Source organism: Mixophyes fleayi, chromosome 3 (genome assembly GCF_038048845.1).
Source record: "Mixophyes fleayi isolate aMixFle1 chromosome 3, aMixFle1.hap1, whole genome shotgun sequence".
NCBI classification, from domain to species: domain Eukaryota; kingdom Metazoa; phylum Chordata; class Amphibia; order Anura; family Limnodynastidae; genus Mixophyes; species Mixophyes fleayi.
The window spans coordinates 64,140,223-64,167,083 of record NC_134404.1 but is presented as its reverse complement, the minus strand read 5'-3'; the positions used below and the strand labels follow the sequence as shown (position 1 = coordinate 64,167,083).

The window sequence follows — 26,861 nt, the reverse complement described above, 5'->3', positions numbered from 1 at the left end:
TTTAGAGTCCCTTCAGTGAAGTAACATTATCATTAAGCTCTTTCTGTTTCTTCTCCATTTTTGACAGCTGAAGAGTGCAGAAAGAGAGGATCAAGTGCACCAGGTAACATGTAGTCTATATAGTTGCCTGTTATGTATGCTTGATACATGGAATTGAATTCTTGCATATAATTATCATCAGTGTCACTAACAAGTACTGGCATTTTGTGATGTGGCATATATAGTCATTTATAATTATTCCCTATGTTAAAATTTGCTTAGTAATTGAAATGGAATAACATTTAAATGATGTAGGATTCCAATAATAACAGCTTAATACCAGCTTACTTTATAGCTATATTATGTTACAAGAGGAGGGGGACAGAACGTGTGAGGTTGGAGGAAATAGACGGTAGAAGGAGGGATTCAGTCATATGTTGGTATAATATAAAATATATGTATATATACATACAATATAATATAGTATATATAGTATACACAGTGCGCATCACAATAAATGTCTTAATATTTTTATCATTAATAAAAATATAGATATTTCTTATTAAAGCCTAGAGGTATGGGGTCCCCACATTTTAGCCTTGCCTCAGATACTATACTTGTTATAGTCCTACTTTGGGGTCCAGAAATATCTCGTAACTCTTCTGATCATAGAGTCTAGCTATTAACTTATAGGAAATTATAATCCAGTTTGCGTTAAGGCACCATAGTCTTATTGTCTTATTAGGGAACCACGTTGTATTTCTTCTTATTGAATATTTTGTGATATGATATTATACTTGACATAAGATTTGTACATTTTAGTATTTTCATAATGATGTAATATGTACTATATAACAGACTGTACAATATAATTCTCCCTCTTGTGATTTTAATACAGGCTCATACTTTACTATTGCCGTTGCAAAGAAAAGCAACAAAGGCATCACATGGAACAATCTACAAGGCAAGAAGTCATGTCACACGGGTGTAGGGCGCACCGCTGGCTGGAACATCCCTGTTGGTTTAATTAATAATAAAACTGGCATTTGTGATATGGGTGAGTTTTCTGACAACACTGCATTTGTCTACATAGATAGAGAAGTTAATCCAAGAAAATGATCATAAACGTATTTGTCTAGTTTTCTCAAGTGCAAGGCTTCCAAATATGTGTACTTTACTTAAAGCTGTCATGCCCTCATACCTCTTGTCTTAAATTATGTTACTGAATTGTTGTCATTGAATGTTTGCTACACTCCCTTATCGTACAGTGTTGCTGAATATCTTTGCGGCTAAATGTCCCTGATTGCGGTGAGGAGTCTGTTTTTCATTGCAGCTTATTGTGGTGCACTTATCACCACAATCTTAAAGATAGATAGATAGTTTTTTCTTGTTAACATTAAATAAAATACAGTTTAAAAATAGATCTTACTTATTATCAAAATGTAAGAAAAATATTGAAAATGCTTTATTAGACGAACAAATGTTTTGGTCTGTTATAGTGGGTATCACAGGAATACAAGTACTGCAGCAATACTTGTTACATAGGCAAGGGCATGGGGAAGCCATCACCAGGGAAAGCTGCAAAATGGAGCTGTAGGGGAATAAAAACACCAAAGTCTTTATAATACTATTTTTCTAATGCCTTATTATAAAATAAGAAATTGGCATGCTTTCTTAGAAGCCACATTGATGACCTTTTTTTAAAATAGGCTGTACTGTACATTAAGATCCAATACATTTTTTAATGGCAATCACAATTTTTGTTTTAAATGGCTTGTAATATGCATCATGGTATGTCTGATTTCTATATGAAAGAACATAGTATCACAGTAAGACTTTCCTCTAGTCTTCAAACCTTCAAGCGTTCTCTGAAAACCCACCCCTTCAGGCAAGCTTATGATATTCCTCAACCACAATCTTAATCTCCCTAGGTTACCCTATTACCACCCTCTACACAGCTAACACAAGACAACAACGCTTTGACCAACATTGCTGTCTGAATGATTACACAGCCCACTCAATACTTTTACCTTTGCATTCTAGCTGGTCCAGTGTGCAATATGATGTAGTACATGCCTTGTGTTTCAATCTCCCATTGTCCCATAGATTGTAAGCTTGCAAGCAGGGCCCTCTTACCTCTCCGTCTGTATGTTTTACCCAGTATTGTTTTATTAATGTTTGTTCCCAATTGTGAAGCGCTGCGGAATTTGCTGGTGCTATATAAATAAATGTTGATAATGATGCTGATAGTGGGTAAGAATGGAGTGTGCTCAATAAGAAATACAGAATGCTTCAACAGAACAAGTGACAACCTGTAATGATTAAGAAAAGTTACAGATTGCATTTACATTCAATGACATATATAGCAAGTCTCGGATATTTATTCGACTGTCCCACTGTTACACAAGTTCATCTGGGTTAACCCATTCAAACGATCCTTCAGTAGTGTGCACTATACATAAGGCAAAACTGGAACCAGAATTTATGATTGAAAGAATAATCCACAGTATTGTAGATAAATCGTGATGAATATTTAAGGTACTGATATATGGGAAAATGTAAATGTTCAATGTACTATTTCCCTGCTTCCCAAGGAAATGTTTTGGTAAAATAACACTTGTAAGTAGTCACATAAATGTGACATTATAGATTCAGTATACAAACTGACTTGCAGTGAGAAAAACATTGTTTGTTCTGCCTCACACCATGATTTACCCAAGTGCACCTATATTCCCATCAATGTTATTACACTTTATTCTCTCGTTATAATATTTAATGATTTCAAACATCTTATAAAACTCCAGCAGATATTGGTGCAGGACATAACGAGGCTATGAAACTGTAAGAATAGGGGGCAGTACGGTGGCTTAGTGGTTAGCACTTCTGATTCACAGTACTTGGGTCATGAGTTTGATTCCCAACCATGGCCTTATCTGTGTGGAGTTTGCATGTTCTCCCCGTGTTTGTGTGGGTTTCCTCCGGAGTTCTTCAGTTTCCTCCCACAATCCAACAAGCATACTGGTAGGTTAATTGACCGCTACCAAATTGACCCTAGTCTCTGTGTCTGTGCGTGTGTATGTTAGGGAATTTATACTGTAAGCTCTATTGGGGCAGGGACTGATGTGAATGTGTTCTCTGTACAGTGCTGCGGAATTAGTGACACTTTATAAATAAATGATGATGACGATGTTGTTAAGGTAAACAAGTGATATATTGTAAAAAGTAGTTATAGGTGATATAGTATGGGGTTGTATACTTACATTAGCACTTAATACCTTGTCCATGAACAGACATGAATAGCAAATGAAATATAAATGTACTTAGTCATTTTTATCTACTTTGGCAGCACAATTCTTCAAAGAGAGCTGTGCTCCCGGAGCTGACATCAATTCTAACCTCTGCAAACTGTGTGTCGGTGACCCGCAGAAATCATTGGACAGCACAAAATGCTCTGCAAATAATAAAGAGTTGTATTATGGTTACGAAGGATCTTTAAGGTAATGGAACACAGGGTGTTGACATTGTTGGTTGAATACCATAGAGTTGGGCCATCCCCTGCAAATTCACTCTGCTTGAGTAATACAATAATACAGCCTACTTGGTCAACATAAGGACCCGTGCCTGCCCAACTAAAAAACTTAAGGTTGAGAATTATGTTGAGTAGACTGCCTTGTAAGAGTATTTAATATTATAAATATGGAAAGTTTATGTTTTAGAGTTTAAAAACTCAGAAACTGTGCCTTGTCTGGGCTTTAGTAGGACGTTAAGACAGCTTTATTTATGGAATATGACTGCATATATTACTTCTAATGTTTCTAAAAAAAAGCGTTTCACATAATTGTGACAGTATATAAAAATATATACCGTATTATGCCAAATACAGTGGGATGAGAATAAAATATGTAATAAATATATAAAGTGTCATTATTATCATTGATTTGTAAGGCGACACAGTGTTCTGCACTGCTGAACAGTGTGGAAAACATGACAAACATAAAACAGCTACATACACAAGTAGACAAAACAAATGCAGAAATTAAAACTAAGGGCTGGAAACGGATTGTTTATGACTGAGGTGAGTGTATTATTGTAGAAAGAGGCAGCTTGATAAGGGCAGGACAATATAACCATAGGAGAGAGCAGTTGTTTTAGTGAAAATGAGAAGTGGTGGGGTGGAAAGTATTTAGATGTCACTCTGTGCACATGGATTTGGGTGCAGAGTGGGAAGCATGAGGTAAAATGAGGCTACCGGAAAGGAGGTTGGGGCTGGAGAGTGGGAGTGGTGTGTTACTTTACAATGCCTAAATCAGGCCTGTCCAACCTGCGGCCATCCAGGTGTTGTGAAACTACAAGCCCCAGCATGCTTTGCCAGTAGACAACCTGTTGATAGCTGGAAGGGCATGCTGAGACTTGTAGTTTCACAACATCTGGAGGGCCACAGGTTGGACAGGCCTGGCCTAAATCATGCCGAAAAAGCAGTTTCTGCATGGCTCAGGACTTAAAAAGGCCCATAAATCCAGTGGCTACTTAATTTATTATCTTAACCTTCAGGAATTATTATCTATTGATAATAAATACATATACTTATATACATTCACTATAATATACCTCTACTTCATTGACCTATGAAATACATGCCCTTCCATCACGAGTACTAAACCCCTATACATTAAACATCCCTCCACATGCTGAGTCCTGTATGTTCACATGTTTACGTGTATGGCTGAACTTATTGCGCTCTACTCTAATACATTGACCTACTCTAATACATTGACCTCACCGAGCAGTATTCTATGTCATTACATCTTCTTTCATTCCAAGTATTCCGCTATTTAATGTGTAGGGCACTGCATACACAATGTGATCATTGTGTTAGAGACTTTCTTTAGATACTGCATACAGTACATTGAATCTATATAAAGTTATATGCATGGTACGGTCATAGAGGAAGGTATCATCTTTATTTCTATATTATGAAGAATAAGTAAAATTACATCTCTTGTACTGTTTCAGGTGTTTAATAGAGAAAGGAGATATCGCTTTTATGAAGGAAACAACTCTATTTGAGAACATAAAAGGTATGTAAGAATTTTTTTGAAAGTGGCCAATGGTGTTCATTTTCTGTTCTTGTTCTAACTAGGGGAGCATTTGAGGAGTCACTTGAGACTCCAATAAGACTCCCCTATTTTCAGCACTAATTGATCCAATGGTGGATGATTTAACAAGGGCATGAAACTGTAAGAGTAGTGTTAAATGTTGTTAACAGAGTATAGAATATATGTGGTGGAGACTCCTAAGAAACTCTTAAGAGAACTGATAACAGTGAGCTTTGGGAAATTGATATGTCCCAATGAAGATGTGTTTTTCTGGGCACCTTCAAAACTTGCAAGGGTAAAGGCTGGTTGTATAGGATGGGAGTGTGGATTCCACACTGTAGGTACAGTTCAGGAGACATTTAGGAGATATGAATGGGAGGAGTGGCAATAATAGTGGAATTAATGCACAGACCCTTGGTAGATCAGAGATCACAACTGTGGAATTATGTAGAGACTAATAAAGAGATGTAACAAGTGTCACAGAAAGTAAAAGAATAATTGTATGGGTATCCTTCCTCTAGGTGCAGATTCTCCTGCTTGGGCGAAAGGTTCAACATTAGACGACTTTGAATTATTGTGTAAAGATGGCTCTCGCAGACCCGTCAATGCATATAAAGAATGCAACCTTGCAGAGGTCCCAGCTCACGCAGTTGCCTGTACTCCAGAGAAGAGGCAAGCTGTTGTAAACATTCTTAAAGAGCAAGAGGTAAGATCAATGCTAAATAAACTGCTAAGAGCCTATCGTCATCCACAAGCTATACACAAAGTGTAATGCTTCATCTTTGTACTGACAGTTGGAAAAACACTACAAATCTGAAGTTATATAAAAGATGACATAGGATGGAAAATATATCTAATTTATGGCCCATTTGTTAAGCTATTTAATCTTGCAGAAAACGATGGTATTGGCACAAATGTGATATAATACTACTAATAAATTTTAATGACAGTACTCCCTTATCCGTTTTAACTGCACACTCATCAATTATATATATATATAGCCAAAGATATGACATGTTATAATAATAATAAATTGTCATGGTAATACAAACAAAAACTGCAAGCAAAGAAAAAATAATTTGGTGTTATGTGATCATCAAAAGCTAGTTGAAAATATTTTTATCCATTTTTTATTCTCTTTTCTATAATGCAGTTTTTTTTCATCTGTAATTTAAGGAAAATCAATATTACTGACTATAATAAAACCAAAATTCTATAATACAGGAATAAGAAAAGCCTTAGGGCTAGATTTGCTAAGCTGCGGGTTTGAAAAAATGGGGATGTTGCCTATAGCAACCAATCAGATTCTAGCTGTCATTTTGTAGAAAGTACTAAATGAATGAAAGCTAGAATCTGATTGGTTGCTATAGGCAACATCCCCACTTTTTCAAACCCGCAGCTTAGTAAATCTAGCCCCTGTGTATTTAGTTTTGAACTGATAAATCCAGAACACAATTTTTTTTTTAACTAAGGTTGTTCTGTCCTCTCCTCTTCTTCGTCTCAGTTGTTCTGTAGATATGTTTTGGTCGAAAAAAAAACATGTTCATTAAATTCAACCGTTCATCCTTTCAAACCTTAATTGATACATAGGAATGCAAAATATGTTATATGGTCCAATTTGCATTAAAAGTGGAGACATTCTTCACCAAGCCCTATATATATAATATATATATTACACAGATCAGTGTTGGGGAAAGGAGGAGGAGATAACCAAGTTGACATATCACTCAAGCACTTTGGAACCTTATACACTTTTCTCTAGACAAACCTCCACTGGTCTGTATCTACTACAGCATTGACTGAATTGACGTTGGCACCCATCATTTTTTCAGTGGAATTTATCCCGTTAAAGGGACAAAACCGATTTGCCATCAACATTGTTACCAGTTTATAAGACACAGCATTACTATCCTTTTAGGCATATAACTTTTATTTTTATATTTTGTTTTTATATTGATTTCCATTACGTTTCTTCTTTGTACATAATTATTTGAATCAACTAAGTCCACTGTTCTGTACATTGGAACTTTTTTTGAATTCAGGAAAATTAGCTACTTATATTGATGGACACTGTGGGGGAGGGGGGGGGATTCAATTACTAGCGAAGTCCTGGGGGAGCCTCAACTGATGTGACTCCACAGGATTTTTGGGACCTAAAACATGTTTGATTTTTACTAGTGCACAAATCAGTCATGTCTTAATCAGGGGCGAACGCAGGATGTAGAAGGGGGGGTTTCCCCCCCCCCTGAAAAAAAAAATATTGCGAGAGGGAGCAGCAGCAGCTCCATTTTGGCGAGTCTGAATTCTACAGCAGCCGCGGTGCTGTCAAGTAGCATCCGCGGCAGTGCTGTATTATACTACAATACAGCACTGCCGCGGACGCTTCTTTGACAGCGCAGAGGCTGCTGTACAGTACCGTTGGTTTGCGGAGGGGAGGGGTTTCTGGAGAGCCAGAACCCCCCCTGCGTGCGCCACTGTTAATTGCTGTAATACCTGGAAGTGCACGCTAGCACACATCAAGCGCAACTAAAACAGGACTGCTCTGAATTGAATTAGTCAGTTGATGTCAGTAATTTTATTCCTAACTATTTAATCAATCAGTCCTACCTTCTCACTTGTATTTACTATTCCCTTATTATTTTAATGATATTTGATTAATGTTTATGTTTTTTAGTGGAATAACGCTGTATTGGTTGTGATACTTTTGACAACTGAAACAGTACCAACAGAGAGAACTCAAAAAAGAATAAAACCAGTGGGGTCTCTAGGACTTTTACTGGAAAAGCTAACCCATACTAAAAGAGCGCGACTAGCAGTCAAAAAATGTCTGCTCACTGAATAACATTATGACTCTAAGACTGATAAATGTGATGCGTATAAGAAGCTTCATTTAATGTGTGCTGAGGGATAAGTGATGTGATGAGTATGCAAAGTAATAAGTGATATGGTGACGTGATGATACTTCAACATGTCATTATTTAAATAGAAGCACGCAGACAGTCAGAGGTAGGTAATCAGTCATAGTTTCACTATGCCAATCAGAGAAGAGCTAACATTCCATTGCTTTTTCATTTCTAGGCACAATTTGGAAGGAAAAAGGACAAAAGCGCCCAATTGTTCCAAATGTTCAGCTCTGACGGACGCAAAGACCAACTCTTCAAGGACTCCACACAATGCTTACGTGAGACGACGGGAAGTATGAGAGACTTCCTAGGTCAGGAATACATGGATGCCATATCTTCTCTTAACAAGTGCTCAAACACAAAATCAGGTAATGTTTTAATCTGACTCCTACCTCTGTGTTTACGTCATATGTTGAGGCGCTTGTGTGTGTTTTATGGGCAAGTAGCTTGCCTAAAATATGGCAAATGGATTCTTTCTTGATAGAATGATTTTCACATTTTAACACTATGGATTGTGTTAAATCCAGAAGGTGCTTTGCAATGTTTTGGCTGTAAATGACGTGAAAGGTATGTCACCATCTCCTCTCTGCTGTAATGTGAATTATATAGGGTTTTTTTCAACAAAATGGGGGGAATTCACTAAGCTGTGATGTTCCTCAGAACATTGTGGCCGCAGGATTTTTACAAGAAATCTCAGCTGATTTTTCTATGCGTCCCATAGAGGTGCGAGGAAAAATCAGCAGAAAATTTACCATAGGCGCAACATCGCGGCTAATTAAATCTCCCCCAATATGTTGATTTGCAATTTAATTGTTTGCTGCCTTTTTGTTTCATTTTTGTATGTCTACACTTCTTGATGTGGGTTTAGAACATCCTCAGACCCATCTGCTTCAGCACCAATTTGATATTTATTACTCTAATAGATATCCGGTTGGTGGATCCACTACATATTTATTTTGATTAACCTGACATAGATCAGCAAAAATCTGACCAAATCATGCAGAGTGTTATCATTGTCTGTAATGAAGACGGCTGGCAAACCTAACAGACTGATGACTTGAAGGAGGTGGGGTCATTTGCAACAATAAAAATGCAGTGATGGAACCCAGAAGCATTTTCCTTCCTGTATTGTAAAGTCATATGTCTTGTTTTCTACTATTGCTCTTCTATTTATGGAATCATATCAGCACATTTTTACCATCATCAATAGCCCCTAAGAATATAGCATGTCAGGGCTCCAGATGATTTGAATAGTATCATCCTATGGACAAGGCAGACGTTGGTGAGAGTTAGCAAAAGAAAATCATTGTTGGCGTTACAGATAGCCCAGGAAGTCGCACTGTTTGTTTTACTTGAAAAACTTTGTTGGGTGACAATTTGCTTGAAGAACAAGTACAGTAGGAATCAATGATCTCTGTACTATGGTGTGTCTGAATGTAAAATTGGGGAAATATATCACTTCATCGAGGAAACTTAACTTGTTAAAAATAAATGGAGCAAGGTTGAAGGCAACAGGAGTGAGAACTATGTGTTTAAAAATGTGTTACTAATGGTATGCTGGAAGAACACAACCTCATTGATTTCCTGTGTTTCTCTTATCCACAGAATTGCTCACTGTCTGCACCTTCCACACCTGCAAGACCTAACAATGGAGCCACCTTTATGGACTGCCTACTATGTTCTTCCATTTATCTGCTTATTTCTTTCCAAAAAAAACAACATAGCTTTATGTCAAGTTACACCTTGTCTTTCATCTTTAAATAAATAGGTTCATTGTTGCTTTCAAACTATTTTTTATACTACTTTTTTCTTTATTTATATATCACCTACATTTTCACATAGATCTTTGTTACCTCAAGGCATGTACCTCAATGAAATTAGTGGGTCTAAAATGTATTCAATAGTTAATGCAGAGTGATAATATTAAAGAGGCCTTCCTGCCGGCTCCAAGAGTGTCCTCGGCTACATGCAGTCACCTGGACTGACAGAGCATGGGCTGCATAGGAGTTGTTGTCTTGGGGTGTTGCGGTGGCATCCTGCTGTGTGTTTTTGGTATGGCGTTTTAGACATTTACAGAAATCTATGTAAATTCTACATAGTTGCTTGTCCCATAGTCACCAATGTAGAATCTACATTGCATGGCATTTGGCCCTGTGTCATTCTTAACTATGAGAATCTTCAGTGACCCGGGAGACACCTGGTTGCAAGTGAAATAGCCTGGACTCCTGTTCACTAATTAGACACCAGGGAGAAGCAGTATAATCTGCTATGCCCATGCATCATTGTAACACCCCATTCAAACACCATTGTAATGATCATTTATGTGACTGGTAAGACAAAGATCATCTGTGCATAAACAACCCTAGTGGAAGACCATATTTATACATTGTCTACCAAAGATCTGGATGTCTGTGATAGAGTGTGGAAAAATAATAAAAAAAAATAAGTTTAAATTAAAAAGGTAAAAATAAATAAATAGCAGCAAAATTGATCTTATGCAGTGGCAGAACTAACGGGGTACAGCAAATACAGGACAGAGTGGAGGCTTCTTTTGAGCCGGTATATACGCAGTGGGCATGCTCTGAAGTGACTAGATCACAAGAAAAACTAATCTCAGGTGCTGATATAAGGTATAAACCACAATACTGTAAAAAAAAAAAAATATATATATATATATATATATATATATATATATATAATGTGTTCAGCAGCAGCAACTTTCCTCCGGATACTATACCCACAACATCAAACCACCTAAAAGAAATTTGAAGCGCTAAGCAGATGAACTTATTCAATTATAAATTAAATGCAATTTACCGAAGACCAGTGTAAATTATAATCTGAAGTTTTAGTTTATTCATACATTTACCTAGGCACGTATATATTAAAATAAATTAAAATGAATTCTACACACAGCGTATTACAGGAGCATAAATAATACTCAACTATATAGTCACAGCTGATTGTAAAGAACTCTCAGTAAAACATTTAAGGAACATACAGTCCCAAATGTAAGAGTATGGATATTTCTGAATGGCAAACCCAAATTTTACTGTCCAGTCAATTATATATGGGCTTACCGCCAACGGACATAGTAAGAGTGACGATGGAATAAGAAACTTGAAAGTGTTCCTCTGCAAGGTAGCAAACTATTTTTTTTTTGGTCTTAGGGGCCTATTTATTTATATTCTGACTTTTTCCTCTGTTAATAATCATCTGTCACCGCACCAATGACAGTTGAATTAACGGGGCAATTTACTACTAAAGTCATGCAGGAACAGCGCATGGATAGGTGGCTGTCCCTATCACCGATATCTTCTACATTAAGCTTTTCTTAAATTAATATTTTATTTAAAAATGCCTACACCATGCAGAAAAAGCAGTTTCCGCATGGTTTAGGGATTCTTTAACTCTCCACAAAGGTTGTCCAGTCAGAAGATAGGATTTAATCTCTCCTCCAAAGTTCCAATAAAAGAGAGTATGGTTGTTAATATGCTGTGTAGATTCTCAGCGCGTTTCTCCCCAAGCACTAAACTACAGAAAGGTTCAAAGAACTCATATATTACATACTGGTCCTTCGATATCCAATTACCTTAAAATTGATCTGACATTTTACAAACTATTAGACAAAGTTAAATACACAAATATATTACCCCACCCAACTATCTGATATTTACCCACACATAGAGGATAGAGCATCAGCTCATTAAAAAACTTTCCAGCTAATTTGGGGTCTTGTGTTTGTTGAGGTTTTGTCTCATTCTGAGTTGGAGTCAGCGACAATCACTCTCTTGAGATAAAGTGGATCACTGACCATCATCCTAGAACAGGACTTGATGGACATCACATCCCCACCGCCAAGGAAATCAGCGTTTCTCTCACACACAAGTTTCTATAACTGAAAATACAAGGTTCTATCTCCATTCATGATGGAGTGAATCAATAGGGCTCCAGTTTACTTCTAAAATATGTACTGCATTTTTTCAGGCATGTGGAATTAGGTGAAATATAGAACCTAGAAAGTTTGAAGGGTTTTATACAGCCTGCCATCTATGGCTTTGGCACTAATAGAGACCTCACTGGGACCTGTTGGTTCTCTAACAGTCTCAGGCTTTGCTTTTGCTTACCATTTCTATCAACCCTTGCACTGATCACACCTGCACATCAAGATAACAAGCTTGGCAAATCAAGTCAGCCCTTCCGATAAGTTGCCTTTTGATATCATTATTATTATTATTATTATTATTATCATTTATTTGTTAGGCGCCACAAGGTTTCTGCAGCGTCGTACACAGTACAAACAGTAGACCATACAGGGTGACAAAGTACAGAACAATAAACACAAAGTACCAATACTTCAGAACTCCTGGCAGACATATGGGTAAAGACGGAGCAGAAGAACAGGTATGGAGACAGGAGGGGAGAGGGGCCCTGATCATACGAGCTCACATCCTAAGGAGGGTGAACAAACAGGCATAAAAGGGAGCCATTAAAGTAAGGGAGAGAAAGGCGGGGCTAGGGGAGAGAGGGAAGAACAAGAGAGGGAGGTTAGCAAAGGAGCAAGAAGGTTAGGGTTAAGTGGATGGTTGGTAGGCTTTGAGGAACAGGTGAGTTTTAAGTGCCCGTTTGAAGGAGCAGAGACTGGGTGAGAGACGCATGGAGCGAGGGAGGTCGTTACAGTGCAGGGGAGCAGCTCGGGAGAATTCTTGGATTCTGGAGTGGGAAGAAGTAATCAGAGTGGAGGAGAGGCGAAAAACTATCATGTAGTTATTTATCTTTACCTAGAAGATGGTACAGCCTATTAGTCATTTCCCTACAGGGGTGTGATTGGGTGGTTCTCTCTGTATGACTTTTGACTTAAGGAACCACTGTACTTGGACCTTGGATTTATCCAGTTGCTAGTTAGGATTCTATTTCTTTCAGACAAAAAAAACAAAATGTCCAGACTGGAAAGGTAGATTATACCCTATATATCATTATCTTAGAAATTCACTTCTTTGTGACAAAAAATATATAAAAAAAACAGTATGCAGCGCTCAAATCTAACTGTCTCCAATATAGGCTAATAAAAATAATGAGTGGCAGATCACGAGTGGTCAAGTATATAAAATCAACATGTTTATTGTGTATATTAAAAATCATGCATGTAAATACCTGTATGCTTACAAAGGTGTATTGTGAGGAAAAATTGCAAAAACTACATCACAGTGCACTATGACGTATATGAACCACACGCTACTGATGAAAGAAAAATATAACAGCTGTATATTATGTAGCCAATTGTGTGGTCAAAGATGTTAATTAAAAGACTTGAACAATGCTCTACGATTTCCCCACAAAAAGATATATAGTGCTGATAGTTGCCGTTATCATCAATCCACACGTAGTGGTAAGTTTCTTCCTATGAATGATAATGTCTATATGGCCATATATATAACTCCGTAATGGGCAGAGATAAACTAGAGCCTCAGTTCAAACACGCTTTATAGTATAAGTTCCACATATAAATGTATATTCTGCTTCATGCTCCATAGATGGAAAAGACACATATGTGAGTAGAATATACTGCAGTACTCACTGTCTCTAATGGTAGATATGATGCGTTTTTCCACATACCCGTATAGATTACACCTTTGCAGATTCGTCTCTTTGAGGTTACTGTGTGTCCGATGGTTGTAAATAGTGATCACACACCTTCGTAGTACGGACTGGAATCATAGGTGAATGAAGATGAAACCTATTTAGGCTTTAGCGAGATGCTGACAAAAGTGCCTTGAAGCACTACATCGAATGGATAATACTTGTATGATCCGCGGATAACAGTGATATTTGTGACCGCCTCACACGCGGCTCTCTGATGAGAATGCTCCACGGAGAAAAGAGGATGGTAAAAGCAATGGTTTGTCCGCTTTCAGATGATTCTGGTCATTCCCTCTGAAGAAGTAATGAAATGCGTTAGTGGTATTAAAGTAATTACCGGTGGTTGTCATGCGGTTAGATCGCACAGCCTACCAATACTAATTATTAGCAAACCTTGCGATCTTTTGGTAGCGCTTTGCGAAAACCACGTTTTCGCATTCGGTATACCTGCCCTGTATACCGCCCTTCAGTTGGGCAATCCGTCTCGTCAGACAGCAACTGAGCACAATGAATAATAAACAGTGTATCTACGTTACAAAATCACACACTATACACCTTTTCTGTGCAGAAAATTAAAAGTTCCCAACAATAGTAATAATGTCTCAGTGGCTTTCACAAGTAATTATACTATGCATATAATAATTATCAAAAAGATTGTTCAACCACGTGGAAAATCTACTGGAAGTTCGCGTACGCACAGCAGGAAATACACATACGCTCAGCAATGCAATACACTTTAAAAGGTAAAACGACAATAAAAAGAAACATTTTTCTTTCTTGTCCCTAGATTCTAATTAGCGTTCCTTCAGTCTATGCAACAACGGACATTCGGTTTCGCAACACACAGTGAACCACAGGTCTTAAACACATTGCGTTCTTTCCTGTTATGCGACGCGTCCACCAATCCACCCTTTGTTGAGGAACCGAATACTGTGAGCGTTGCATACCTGCCGATAACGTAACTCCTAAACTCACACCAATTATTAAAGTAATTATATCGTTTTCAAATAAGCATTGCCCAATCAATTGTATGTGTTTCCAAAGCACAAAGTGATTTATTTTAGCAGATGTAAATAGTCAAGAATTCAATACATTATTATATTATAATAAAGTACAGTACAGCCAATACCAAAAGATAAGTACATACCAATGCTATCGCATGCGCTCGCTGCACACCCACGGGACCCGGTGGACAGTATATCTGTTAGAATACTGTGTCAGAGTTGACTGAGAACTAGGGGGTGTGCAGCTATGATTATATACAGTACAGTGTTACACTTGAACAATAGAGATGACGTAGATTGTTTTTATAGGTCCAGACGTTGGGTGGGTCCAGGGTAAACAGATCATAGGTTGATTCAATCTAAGGAATCCAAAGGTGGGGGTCGTCTCTCCAGGGGGTCTGCTCCTTTCATAGCCAGAATCATACAAAGGATTATTCCCTAATATCAATAACTAAAGTATGCAATATGTGATCTCTTCGCCGACTGCACCAGACAGCTGCTGATGAATAGGGTTTCAGTATGATACCAGACATGCCACCTTTCCCACAACCTGAACCATATATATCACTGAAGCGTACGTATAATCATTATATATATATATATATATATATATATATATATATATACTAATAATAAACCAAATATTATCTGCTCATAAATTACAGTGTAACGGTACCAATATGAATACGAATTATATAGATAACTAAATGTTGTAATGCGAGTGTGTGCGTGCGTATTTTACCGTGCGATCGCATCACGCCACATGTTACGTGGCGTACGCTTCGCGATCGCACGGCAAACCAATATACTTTCGTTCATCCAATTATACGACTTTGACAGTCCACCCTTTGATAGTACAATAAACTATCACCTTAAAGATGTTATATGCAGGATCTCAGTACCACGTTTCATTGTTATGTAATACAAATCCCCCTTGGTGTATGACCACACTGTTTATAGATCTTAACAAGTTATCATAAGAGAGAGTCTTAATCCTCTAAACGATTTCTTCTTTTACTATAGACCGTACATTTCTGGAGCTTGGAGATAACCTTTTGTATGCCCTTCAAGGGTGCAATAAAACACTTAATACAATATTTGGAAAGTTACAAGGTACAATAGAACATGTATCAGCTATACAGAATTCTCTACTACAGTTCTTCAAGTTTAACAGGTTCTTCTGTCCAACGCATGTCTTTAAGCTCAGAATAGATTTAAACACTTCATGTTCATCAATAGCATCATCCTATGTCTATCAATAATGTTATATACAATCTCCTTCAGCTTGCGTTAATATACACACTTCTAATAATGTCATCAGTTCTTTTCATCAACACTTGTGGGCGGGCTATTGTCTGTTCGTTCTTCCCAGTCTCCCAATACTCAGATTTAACAGTGATCGGCTTGCAAAGCATTGGGAGACTTCAGACTAAGGGACCTAGGTGTCGTACTTTTTACCCTAGTGACCTCCCATCTATAGTTCGGGTACCTCAAGAATATTTAGTGGAAAGAGAACTAATCCTACTTGATATAATCACTGAGGCACGTGTGAGCACGCCCAGCACTTTGTTTGGTCTAAAACCTTACCCTCCCAAGAATGATAATCATTCTCAAGGAAGCCTGCTCAAGTCCGAATATTACTGGACTGGCATCGCTGGGTGTACCTCTTTTCTAACCATGGGGTCGCCATACTTACGGACGTAATGCTACTCAGACAATAGCCCCTCGCACTTTCTCCAAGCTCCGAGGTTTCCAAATTTTCCTTTACCCCTGAATTGAATAGAGTAATTGGCTGGACCGATTATGCTACTAACTTCTCCTTCCTCCCCAATACCTCCTTATCATTACCTGAACCAGTCTCTGTCACCTGCTAATAATCAAAAGAATTAACCGTCCTGAGAAGAGAATGAAATGAGAGAACACAAAACAGGAAAAACTACAACTTCATGCTGGACAACAGTCTTAGCCTTTGGCTCAGGTGCTACTAACTGCATTTGAGGCCTTCCAGAACAGACTCATGAGTGCCCTTGGACCCTTCTCTGAGTGTTGGCCCCTCTGCAGTGGGTGGAATGGGCACCAGTGTGTCTCTGCTACCCTTGAAGCTGTGATGCTGGTAGCCTACACCTGGTACCTGTCTGTCAAATAACCTGAGCCTAAGAAATTTCTGCTCCACAACTTACTCTCCCGATCCAACATCCTGACAGTTAGTGTGACCTTTCAGGAAACAGTGTTTTGGACGTTCTTGGTTGCTGTCTCACTACTTACCTTCTCTCAAGGTCTAACCTAGCCTCCCAGTTACAATCTCATCTCACGAGGGGTCAAGAACATTTAAAAAACTGACAGGTTAGGAGTCTGCCCAGGAGTGATCTTTTGGTAGCGGAAAAGGACTAGTGGCCGAAGCTATCAGTCACTTCAATCAAGTTCCAACTCTTAATCTATTCAATTCGTTCTACCGAGTACCGTTACTTTATGTTCACACTGGTTTATGGCTAATTGAAAGTATGTGATTTGTTACCACTACTCATACATTATACCTCTATTATCAATAACATGAATACCCCTATCATTTATTATAACTCTAGGACTATCACATTGAATAACAAAAGTTTTGAGTATGACACAGTAATACATTAGACACATTTCAATACACCCTTACCCAGACATTTTTCATTGGTACACCTGTGTATACTTGAGGATCCTGCATGGTGGTAATTGGATGATGTGTATTTGTTTTACCTGGAGGAAAACCCATCAGCAGGAGGGATATGGGATGGCTCTATTGGTATCATTTTCCTGACATTCTCTTAATCAAGATAGGACGTTGCCGTCCTACTAGTTTGAGACGAAATATCTGGTGCATCCCAATATACTCTTACCAGCTTGCACATACCTTCTGTACCCAGCTGAGCCAGACCATTTGCTGCCTCCTCTGGGACTGGGAGATGCCCTCTGGGAGCTACTGGTCTACCTTGTCCATCTCTCCAGAGTCCACCAGACTCCTCACCACATCTCTTTACCTTCCAGACAGTTTATTCCTCAGGTAACACAAATCTTAATATATTAACCAATATGTGTATGTGTGCATGTGTGTGTGTGTGTGTGTGTGTGTGTGTGTGTGTTCACATTTTAAAACTAAAACAATACAACGAAAAACAAAACAAAACATAGATTTGTTAACTGTCACATAAAACTCTGCTGCCTATTTTACAGCTATGTTCGCCCTGGTGTGACAGCCATGTATGGTCGTGTGTGTAAGTGTGGACCTTACTAGCAGCTACTTCAGTTGGTAACTGTGTCACTGTATAAAGTCCTCTATGTAGTGTCCTAATCATGTGCTGGTATTGCTATAAAACGATTTCTCAGTCACCTCAACATCGCCCCCTAGACTAGAAAAATGCTGAAGACAAATGTATATCAATCGATTTTCCCTCTGCCAACTCACATGTCATTCTCAGTACCTCACATTCAGCTACTTGACTAAGTGGGAAAGGCAAAGGGGTCTATTTCTATAACACTTTCTTCAAATATAACAGTATCCAGTACATGCCTGTCTAACAGTGAAAAAATATAAAACACGAAAATTCTACATTTTCTAGGGTTTCACATTATGTCGTATCTTCTGGTAAAAATCCTACTCCAATGTTCTATACAGAGATGCATATCTGTATGCCTAACCTCCAGCGATCTCCTATCCACCCTTTGGGCAGCCATAGAAAGGCACATTTTTGAACAGGAGGCACGAATCATAAAACAAAAAAAACAAAACAGATATGCAATCTATAAAACATGAATCGTATTTCCACAACAGAACCTTTATGCTTAAAATCAGCAGTTTCTATACACATGAAAACAAAACCCCTGACTGTTTCTGTAACTCATGTCAATCTAGTGTGTGCATCTCTGAATTTGTCTTATGTAAAATAAAAATAAAAATATGTCTTAGCCCCATTGTTGAGACTGTGTCTGATTTTATATCTACCAGAGCAGAAAGAGAGAGAGAGAGAGGAGACAGAGAGAGAGAGAGACTAGCGTTTGTGTAAAGAATGAGAAATAAGAAAGCAATGAATGATGGGAATAGGAAGATTTGAATACATACATACATGCATAAAGGGAGATTTTTACAACAAAATGACAGCTGGATTAGACTCTGACTCTATGGGGAAATGGCTGTATTCATTTAACTATGATCCCTCCCAAGAATGACTAGGGGGTCTTAACCGTGCAATCCAGTGTCGTCCGTCATTTGTTCATTAAGAACTCTGTATCTCATTGACTACATACCTTTTCAATGGACTTTCCTAACTTATAATAGAGAAATGTAAAAATTAGCTGTTGATGACTCATCTGAGATACATAAACGATATTTTGGAGCAAAGTATGTATATACTTCATTGTTGGATAATGATTCTCAGCCAAACAAATTATCATGAGACACTGCAGCCTAAAACAAAGAGTGTTCCATTTGTCTATTGTTAATTAGTCTTTCAAGAGTAATTCTTCTATTTCTCTATCTCACCCTTTTTAAACACTAAGGGCTAGATTTACTAAGCTGCGGGTTTGAAAAAGTGGGGATGTTGCCAATAGCAACCAATCAGATTCTAGCTGTCATTTTGTAGAAGGTACTAAATAAATGAAAGCTAGAATCTGATTGGTTGCTATAGGCAACATCCCCATTTTTTCAAACCCGCAGCTTAGTAAATCTAGCCCTAAGTCTATATATCTTCTGTGTACCCTTTATCTGTGTGAAGAAAAACAAGATAGTTATCTTAAAACAGCAAACAAAACAAACATTTCCATTCTTTACCATCAGCCAGCGATTTAGAAAAACAAACATGTGACAACATAAAGCACTATAGCAAAATCAACAAAGATTACCTTTTAAATAAGTTTCTTTCTACATTTTGCACCTTAATACTTACCACAGATTAACTCTAGAGTCGGCTATATTTCTCCCCCAGAATATTAGTTGTTACAGAGTGTGCAATCAATTGTAGGGGAACCTCTGAGAGAAATGTACGCCTCCTTTGTGGATGTCTATGTGATTTCCAACCCAGGTATCCATTCTTCTCTCTACACAGTTCCTACTCATGTGTCCCTTCTTACGGCAGTAGAAGCACGTCCCTTTCATGTCTGCACAATGTTTTGCTAGGTGTCCTATTTTATTGCATTGAAAACACTTCCTCAACTCATGTTGTTTCTCTTCCTTTTTACAATCTCTCCTAATATGTCCTTCTTCTCTGCAATTGTAACATCTCACTATTCTGGGTTTCCTGTTATGTGGGTTGTATGCTGGTGGTCGTGTGTGCAGTCCCTCTAGTGCTGGGATACTTACCATCATTACCCTGTCACTTAGTGTCTCTTTCTGTTTATTTTTATCATGTCCTATAGCTGACTCCCTGAGAACACTTACAGTACTTCCTCTCCAGTATGGTAATGAAGTTTGCACCCTTCTTTTCAAGTTTTCCCTGAGGCCATCCATTAGAACTTTAACAGCAATCTCTCTGTAATATACATTATCTTTTATGCCTGATACCCCAGTATATTTGGCCATCTCTATCAGAGCCCTGCAAAAATAGTCTGTTGCATTTTCACTATCCTCTTGCCTGATAGTAAAAACTTTACTCCAGTCCACTATCACTGGAAAATATATGGCCAATCGTGTGATTATTTGTCTAATATTGTCCTGATTATCATCCTCGGTTAAGGATTCATCCTCCTCCAACATACAATCCTTAATGAACTTTTGTATATCAGTATTGAGAGGAAGACAGGTCTTCAATAATACTCGCCAATCGTTATTAGTTGGCTCATACATATTACCATAATATTTAATAAACTGCTGACATTTGGTCAAATCTTTCCTAGGATCAGGGAAATCAGACAAAATTGAAAATGTTTCAGACCTAGTGCATGTATCATGCTTTGCTACATGTTTTAAGGGAACGTCACCATCTCTGTCCGATTTCCCATTGGGAACTGTTGTAGTGCAGACAGGATGTAAGTCTACCAAATGACTATGTTCTGAACTAGTTGCTGAAATTGCTGCTGCAGTACAATGGATGTCTCCCCCTGTGTTAACCTTTAAATTATTCTCACCACTTTTAGCCGCTGCCCCTGCTGGTGGGATCATTCCTTTTCTTTCTCCTGAAACATTACTTTTAACATTACTTAAAACAACATACAAGTTACTAGTTACAGTTTTCACATTTTTGGTATTGGCTGTACTATCCGCCCCGACCGAATTTATCGGGGGCGTGTTTGCGCTCAGTTCGCCACGCTTAGCAACGCACACTTCCGGAATGCTTGTTTCTGGTACGCTTACTTTCGCTGAACATTCGCTGCTCTGCCACGTGTTACCTTCCATTTGCCATGATTTTAAACAATGATTATGTGCATTTCTCACTTTCTTTGACTTAATCAACTGTACTTTATCTTTTACGTTATTTTGTACCTCTGCATTAAAACTCCCTATTGTTGGGAAAGGCCTAACACACTCTTTGGTCATCTCGACCCCTGTGTTGCAATAAGCCATTGCGTATGCACCATATTTATTACACATACGAAACCTTGCTGAATCCCTAAGGCCTTCTTTAGGCAGTACACTGGCCATCTCTAGCGTATGCTTAGCATCCATGTTGAACAACACCAATCTATGCAGAACACTTTCAACAATTTGCTACAAACACTCTACCGCTAGAGATCTCTTACTGGCTGTGGACGTATTTGCTCAAGCCGCGTCCACTCGCTTCCTCTTGTACTAAAAAAGGACCCCTAACACAGACAATATCACTGTGGGACCCAAGGACTATCAGCTCCTCGATACCCTGGCTAAACCACAAAAATCTGTTGAGTTTATTATAACTGGGAGAACAAAGTCGATACAATCAACCAGCCTTTCCAACATCCTAGCTGCTTCACCAATTCGCACTGATGGTTGTCATGCGGTTAGATCGCACAGCCTACCAATACTAATTATTAGCAAACCTTGCGATCTTTTGGTAGCGCTTTGCGAAAACCACGTTTTCGCATTCGGTATACCTGCCCTGTATACCGTCCTTCAGTTGGGCAATCCGCCTCGTCAGACAGCAACTGAGCACAATGAATAATAAACAGTGTATCTACGTTACAAAATCACACACTATACACCTTTTCTACGCAGAAAATTAAAAGTTCCCAACAATAGTAATAATGTCTCAGTGGCTTTCACAAGTAATTATACTATGCATATAATAATTATCAAAAAGATTGTTCAACCACGTGGAAAATCTACTGGAAGTTCGCGTACGCACAGCAGGAAATACACATACGCTCAGCAATGCAATACACTTTAAAAGGTAAAACGACAATAAAAAGAAACATTTTTCTTTCTTGTCCCTAGATTCTAATTAGCGTTCCTTCAGTCTATGCAACAACGGACATTCGGTTTCGCAACACACAGTGAACCACAGGTCTTAAACACATTGCGTTCTTTCCTGTTATGCGACGCGTCCACCAATCCACCCTTTGTTGAGGAACCGAATACTGTGAGCGTTGCATACCTGCCGATAACGTAACTCCTAAACTCACACCAATTATTAAAGTAATTATATCGTTTTCAAATAAGCATTGCCCAATCAATTGTATGTGTTTCCAAAGCACAAAGTGATTTATTTTAGCAGATGTAAATAGTCAAGAATTCAATACATTATTATATTATGATAAAGTACAGTACAGCCAATACCAAAAGATAAGTACATACCAATGCTATCGCATGCGCTCGCTGCACACCCACGGGACCCGGTGGACAGTATATCTGTTAGAATACTGTGTCAGAGTTGACTGAGAACTAGGGGGTGTGCAGCTATGATTATATACAGTACAGTGTTACACTTGAACAAAAGAGATGACGTAAATTGTTCTTATAGGTCCAGACATTGGGTGGGTCCAGGGTAAACAGATCATAGGTTGATTCAATCTAAGGAATCCAAAGGTGGGGGTCGTCTCTCCAGGGGGTCTGCTCCTTTCATAGCCAGCATCATACAAAGGATTATTCCCTAATATCAATAACTAAAGTATGCAATGTGTGATCTCTTCGCCGACTGCACCAGACAGCTGCTGATGAATAGGGTTTCAGTATGATACCAGACATGCCACCTTTCCCACAAACTGAACCATATATATCACTGAAGCGTACGTATAATCATTATATATATATATATATATATATATATATATATATACTAATAATAAACCAAATATTATCTGCTCATAAATTACAGTGTAACGGTACCAATATGAATATGAATTATATAGATAACTAAATGTTGTAATGCGAGTGTGTGCGTGCGTATTTTACCGTGCGATCGCATCACGCCACATGTTACGTGGCGTACGCTTTGCGATCGCACGGCAAACCAATATTAAACCAATATACTTTCGTTCATCCAATTATACGACTTTGACAGTCCACCCTTTGATAGTACAATAAACTATCACCTTAAAGATGTTATATGCAGGATCTCAGTACCACGTTTCATTGTTATGTAATAAAAATCCCCCATTGGTGTATGACCACACTGTTTGTAGATCTAAACAAGTTATCATAAGAGAGAGTCTTAATCCTCTAAACGATTTCTTCTTTTACTATAGACCGTACATTTCTGGAGCTTGGAGATAACCTTTTGTATGCCCTTCAAGGGTGCAATAAAACACTTAATACAATATTTGGAAAGGTACAAGGTACAATAGAACATGTATCAGCTATACAGAATTCTCTACTACAGTTCTTCAAGTTTAACAGGTTCTTCTGTCCAACGCATGTCTTTAAGCTCAGAATACATTTAAACACTTCATGTTCATCAATAGCATCATCCTATGTCTATCAATAATGTCATATACAATCTCCTTCAGCTTGCGTTAATATACACACTTCTAATAATGTCATCAGTTCTTTTCATCAACACTTGTGGGCGGGCTATTGTCTGTTCGTTCTTCCCAGTCTCCCAATACTCAGATTTAACAGTGATCGGCTTGCAAAGCATTGGGAGACTTCAGACTAAGGGACCTAGGTGTCGTACTTTTTACCCTAGTGACCTCCCACCTATAGTTCGGGTACCTCAAGAATATTTAGTGGAAAGAGAACTAATCCTACTTGATATAATCACTGAGGCACGTGTGAGCACGCCCAGCACTTTGTTTGGTCTAAAACCTTACCCTCCCAAGAATGATAATCATTCTCAAGGAAGCCTGCTCAAGTCCGAATATTACTGGACTGGCATCGCTGGGTGTACCTCTTTTCTAACCATGGGGTCGCCGTACTTACGGACGTAATGCTACTCAGACAATAGCCCCTCGCACTTTCTCCAAGCTCCGAGGTTTCCAAATTTTCCTTTACCCCTGAATTGAATAGAGTAATTGGCTGGACCGATTATGCTACTAACTTCTCCTTCCTCCCCAATACCTCCTTATCATTACCTGAACCAGTCTCTGTCACCTGCTAATAATCAAAAGAATTAACCGTCCTGAGAAGAGAATGAAATGAGAGAACACAAAACAGGAAAAACTACAACTTCATGCTGGACAACAGTCTTAGCCTTTGGCTCAGGTGCTACTAACTGCATTTGAGGCCTTCCAGAACAGACTCATGAGTGCCCTTGGACCCTTCTCTGAGTGTTGGCCCCTCTGCAGTGGGTGGAATGGGCACCAGTGTGTCTCTGCTACCCTTGAAGCTGTGATGCTGGTAGCCTACACCTGGTACCTGTCTGTCAAATAACCTGAGCCTAAGAAATTTCTGCTCCACAACTTACTCTCCCGATCCAACATCCTGACAGTTAGTGTGATCTTTCAGGAAAGAGTGTTTTGGACGTTCTTGGTTGCTGTCTCACTATTTACCTTCTCTCAAGGTCTAACCTAGCCTCCCAGTTACAATCTCATCTCACAAGGGGTCAAGAACATTTAAAAAACTGACAGGTTAGGAGTCTGCCCAGGAGTGATCTTTTGGTAGCGGAAAAGGACTAGTGGCCGAAGCTATCAGTCACTTCAATCAAGTTCCAACTCTTAATCTATTCAATTCGTTCTACCGAGTACCGTTACTTTATGTTCACACTGGTTTATGGCTAATTGAAAGTATGTGATTTGTTACCACTACTCATACATTATACCTCTATTATCAATAACATGAATACCCCTATCATTTATTATAACTCTAGGACTATCACATTGAATAACAAAAGTTTTGAGTATGACACAGTAATACATTAGACACATTTCAATACACCCTTACCCAGACATTTTTCATTGGTACACCTGTGTATACTTGAGGATCCTGCATGGTGGTAATTGGATGATGTGTATTTGTTTTACCTGGAGGAAAACCCATCAGCAGGAGGGATATGGGATGGCTCTATTGGTATCATTTTCCTGACATTCTCTTAATCAAGATAGGACGTTGCCGTCCTACTAGTTTGAGACGAAATATCTGGTGCATCCCAATATACTCTTACCAGCTTGCACATACCTTCTGTACCCAGCTGAGCCAGACCATTTGCTGCCTCCTCTGGGACTGGGAGATGCCCTCTGGGAGCTACTGGTCTACCTTGTCCATCTCTCCAGAGTCCACCAGACTCCTCACCACATCTCTTTACCTTCCAGACAGTTTATTCCTCAGGTAACACAAATCTTAATATATTAACCAATATGTGTATGTGTGCATGTGTGTGTGTGTGTGTGTGTGTGTGTGTGTGTGTGTGTGTGTGTTCACATTTTAAAACTAAAACAATACAATGAAAAACAAAACAAAACATAGATTTGTTAACTGTCACATAAAACTCTGCTGCCTATTTTACAGCTATGTTCGCCCTGGTGTGACAGCCATGTATGGTCGTGTGTGTAAGTGTGGACCTTACTAGCAGCTACTTCAGTTGGTAACTGTGTCACTGTATAAAGTCCTCTATGTAGTGTCCTAATCATGTGCTGGTATTGCTATAAAACGATTTCTCAGTCACCTCAACATCGCCCCCTAGACTAGAAAAATGCTGAAGACCAATGTATATCAATCGATTTTCCCTCTGCCAACTCACATGTCATTCTCAGTACCTCACATTCAGCTACTTGACTAAGTGGGAAAGGCAAAGGGGTCTATTTCTATAACACTTTCTTCAAATATAACAGTATCCAGTACATGCCTGTCTAACAGTGAAAAAATATAAAACACGAAAATTCTACATTTTCTAGGGTTTCACATTATGTCGTATCTTCTGGTAAAAATCCTACTCCAATGTTCTATACAGAGATGCATATCTGTATGCCTAACCTCCAGCGATCTCCTATCCACCCTTTGGGCAGCCATAGAAAGGCACATTTTTGAACAGGAGGCACGAATCATAAAACAAAAAAAACAAAACAGATATGCAATCTATAAAACATGAATCGTATTTCCACAACAGAACCTTTATGCTTAAAATCAGCAGTTTCTATACACATGAAAACAAAACCCCTGACTGTTTCTGTAACTCATGTCAATCTAGTGTGTGCATCTCTGAATTTGTCTTATGTAAAATAAAAATAAAAACATGTCTTAGCCCCATTGTTGAGACTGTGTCTGATTTTATCTCTACCAGAGCAGAGAGAGAGAGAGAGAGAGGAGAGAGAGAGAGAGAGAGAGAGAGAGAGAGAGACTAGCGTTTGTGTAAAGAATGAGAAATAAGAAAGCAATGAATGATGGGAATAGGAAGATTTGAATACATACATACATGCATAAAGGGAGATTTTTACAACAAAATGACAGCTGGATTAGACTCTGACTCTATGGGGAAATGGCTGTATTCATTTAACTATGATCCCTCCCAAGAATGACTAGGGGGTCTTAACCGTGCAATCCAGTGTCGTCCGTCATTTGTTCATTAAGAACTCTGTATCTCATTGACTACATACCTTTTCAATGGACTTTCCTAACTTATAATAGAGAAATGTAAAAATTAGCTGTTGATGACTCATCTGAGATACATAAACGATATTTTGGAGCAAAGTATGTATATACTTCATTGTTGGATAATGATTCTCAGCCAAACAAATTATCATGAGACACTGCAGCCTAAAACAAAGAGTGTTCCATTTGTCTATTGTTAATTAGTCTTTCAAGAGTAATTCTTCTATTTCTCTATCTCACCCCTTTTAAACACTAAGGGCTAGATTTACTAAGCTGCGGGTTTGAAAAAGTGGGGATGTTGCCAATAGCAACCAATCAGATTCTAGCTGTCATT

General features: G+C 38.5%; 1 protein-coding gene across 1 annotated transcript in view; it reads left to right on the top strand.

The window, feature by feature from the left end:
- LOC142143611 (serotransferrin-B-like) overlaps positions 1–9,768 on the top strand; it is a 33,901-nt gene extending 24,133 nt beyond the window's left edge. The window contains exons 11-17 of the mRNA XM_075201586.1: positions 68–103; positions 878–1,036; positions 3,326–3,476; positions 4,993–5,057; positions 5,597–5,781; positions 8,154–8,346; positions 9,584–9,768. Coding sequence (XP_075057687.1) covers positions 68–103; positions 878–1,036; positions 3,326–3,476; positions 4,993–5,057; positions 5,597–5,781; positions 8,154–8,346; positions 9,584–9,624 — 830 coding nt within the window. The 3' untranslated portion in view covers positions 9,625–9,768. The remainder of the gene's footprint in view (positions 1–67; positions 104–877; positions 1,037–3,325; positions 3,477–4,992; positions 5,058–5,596; positions 5,782–8,153; positions 8,347–9,583) is intronic.
- Positions 9,769–26,861: the final 17,093 nt, after the last annotated feature.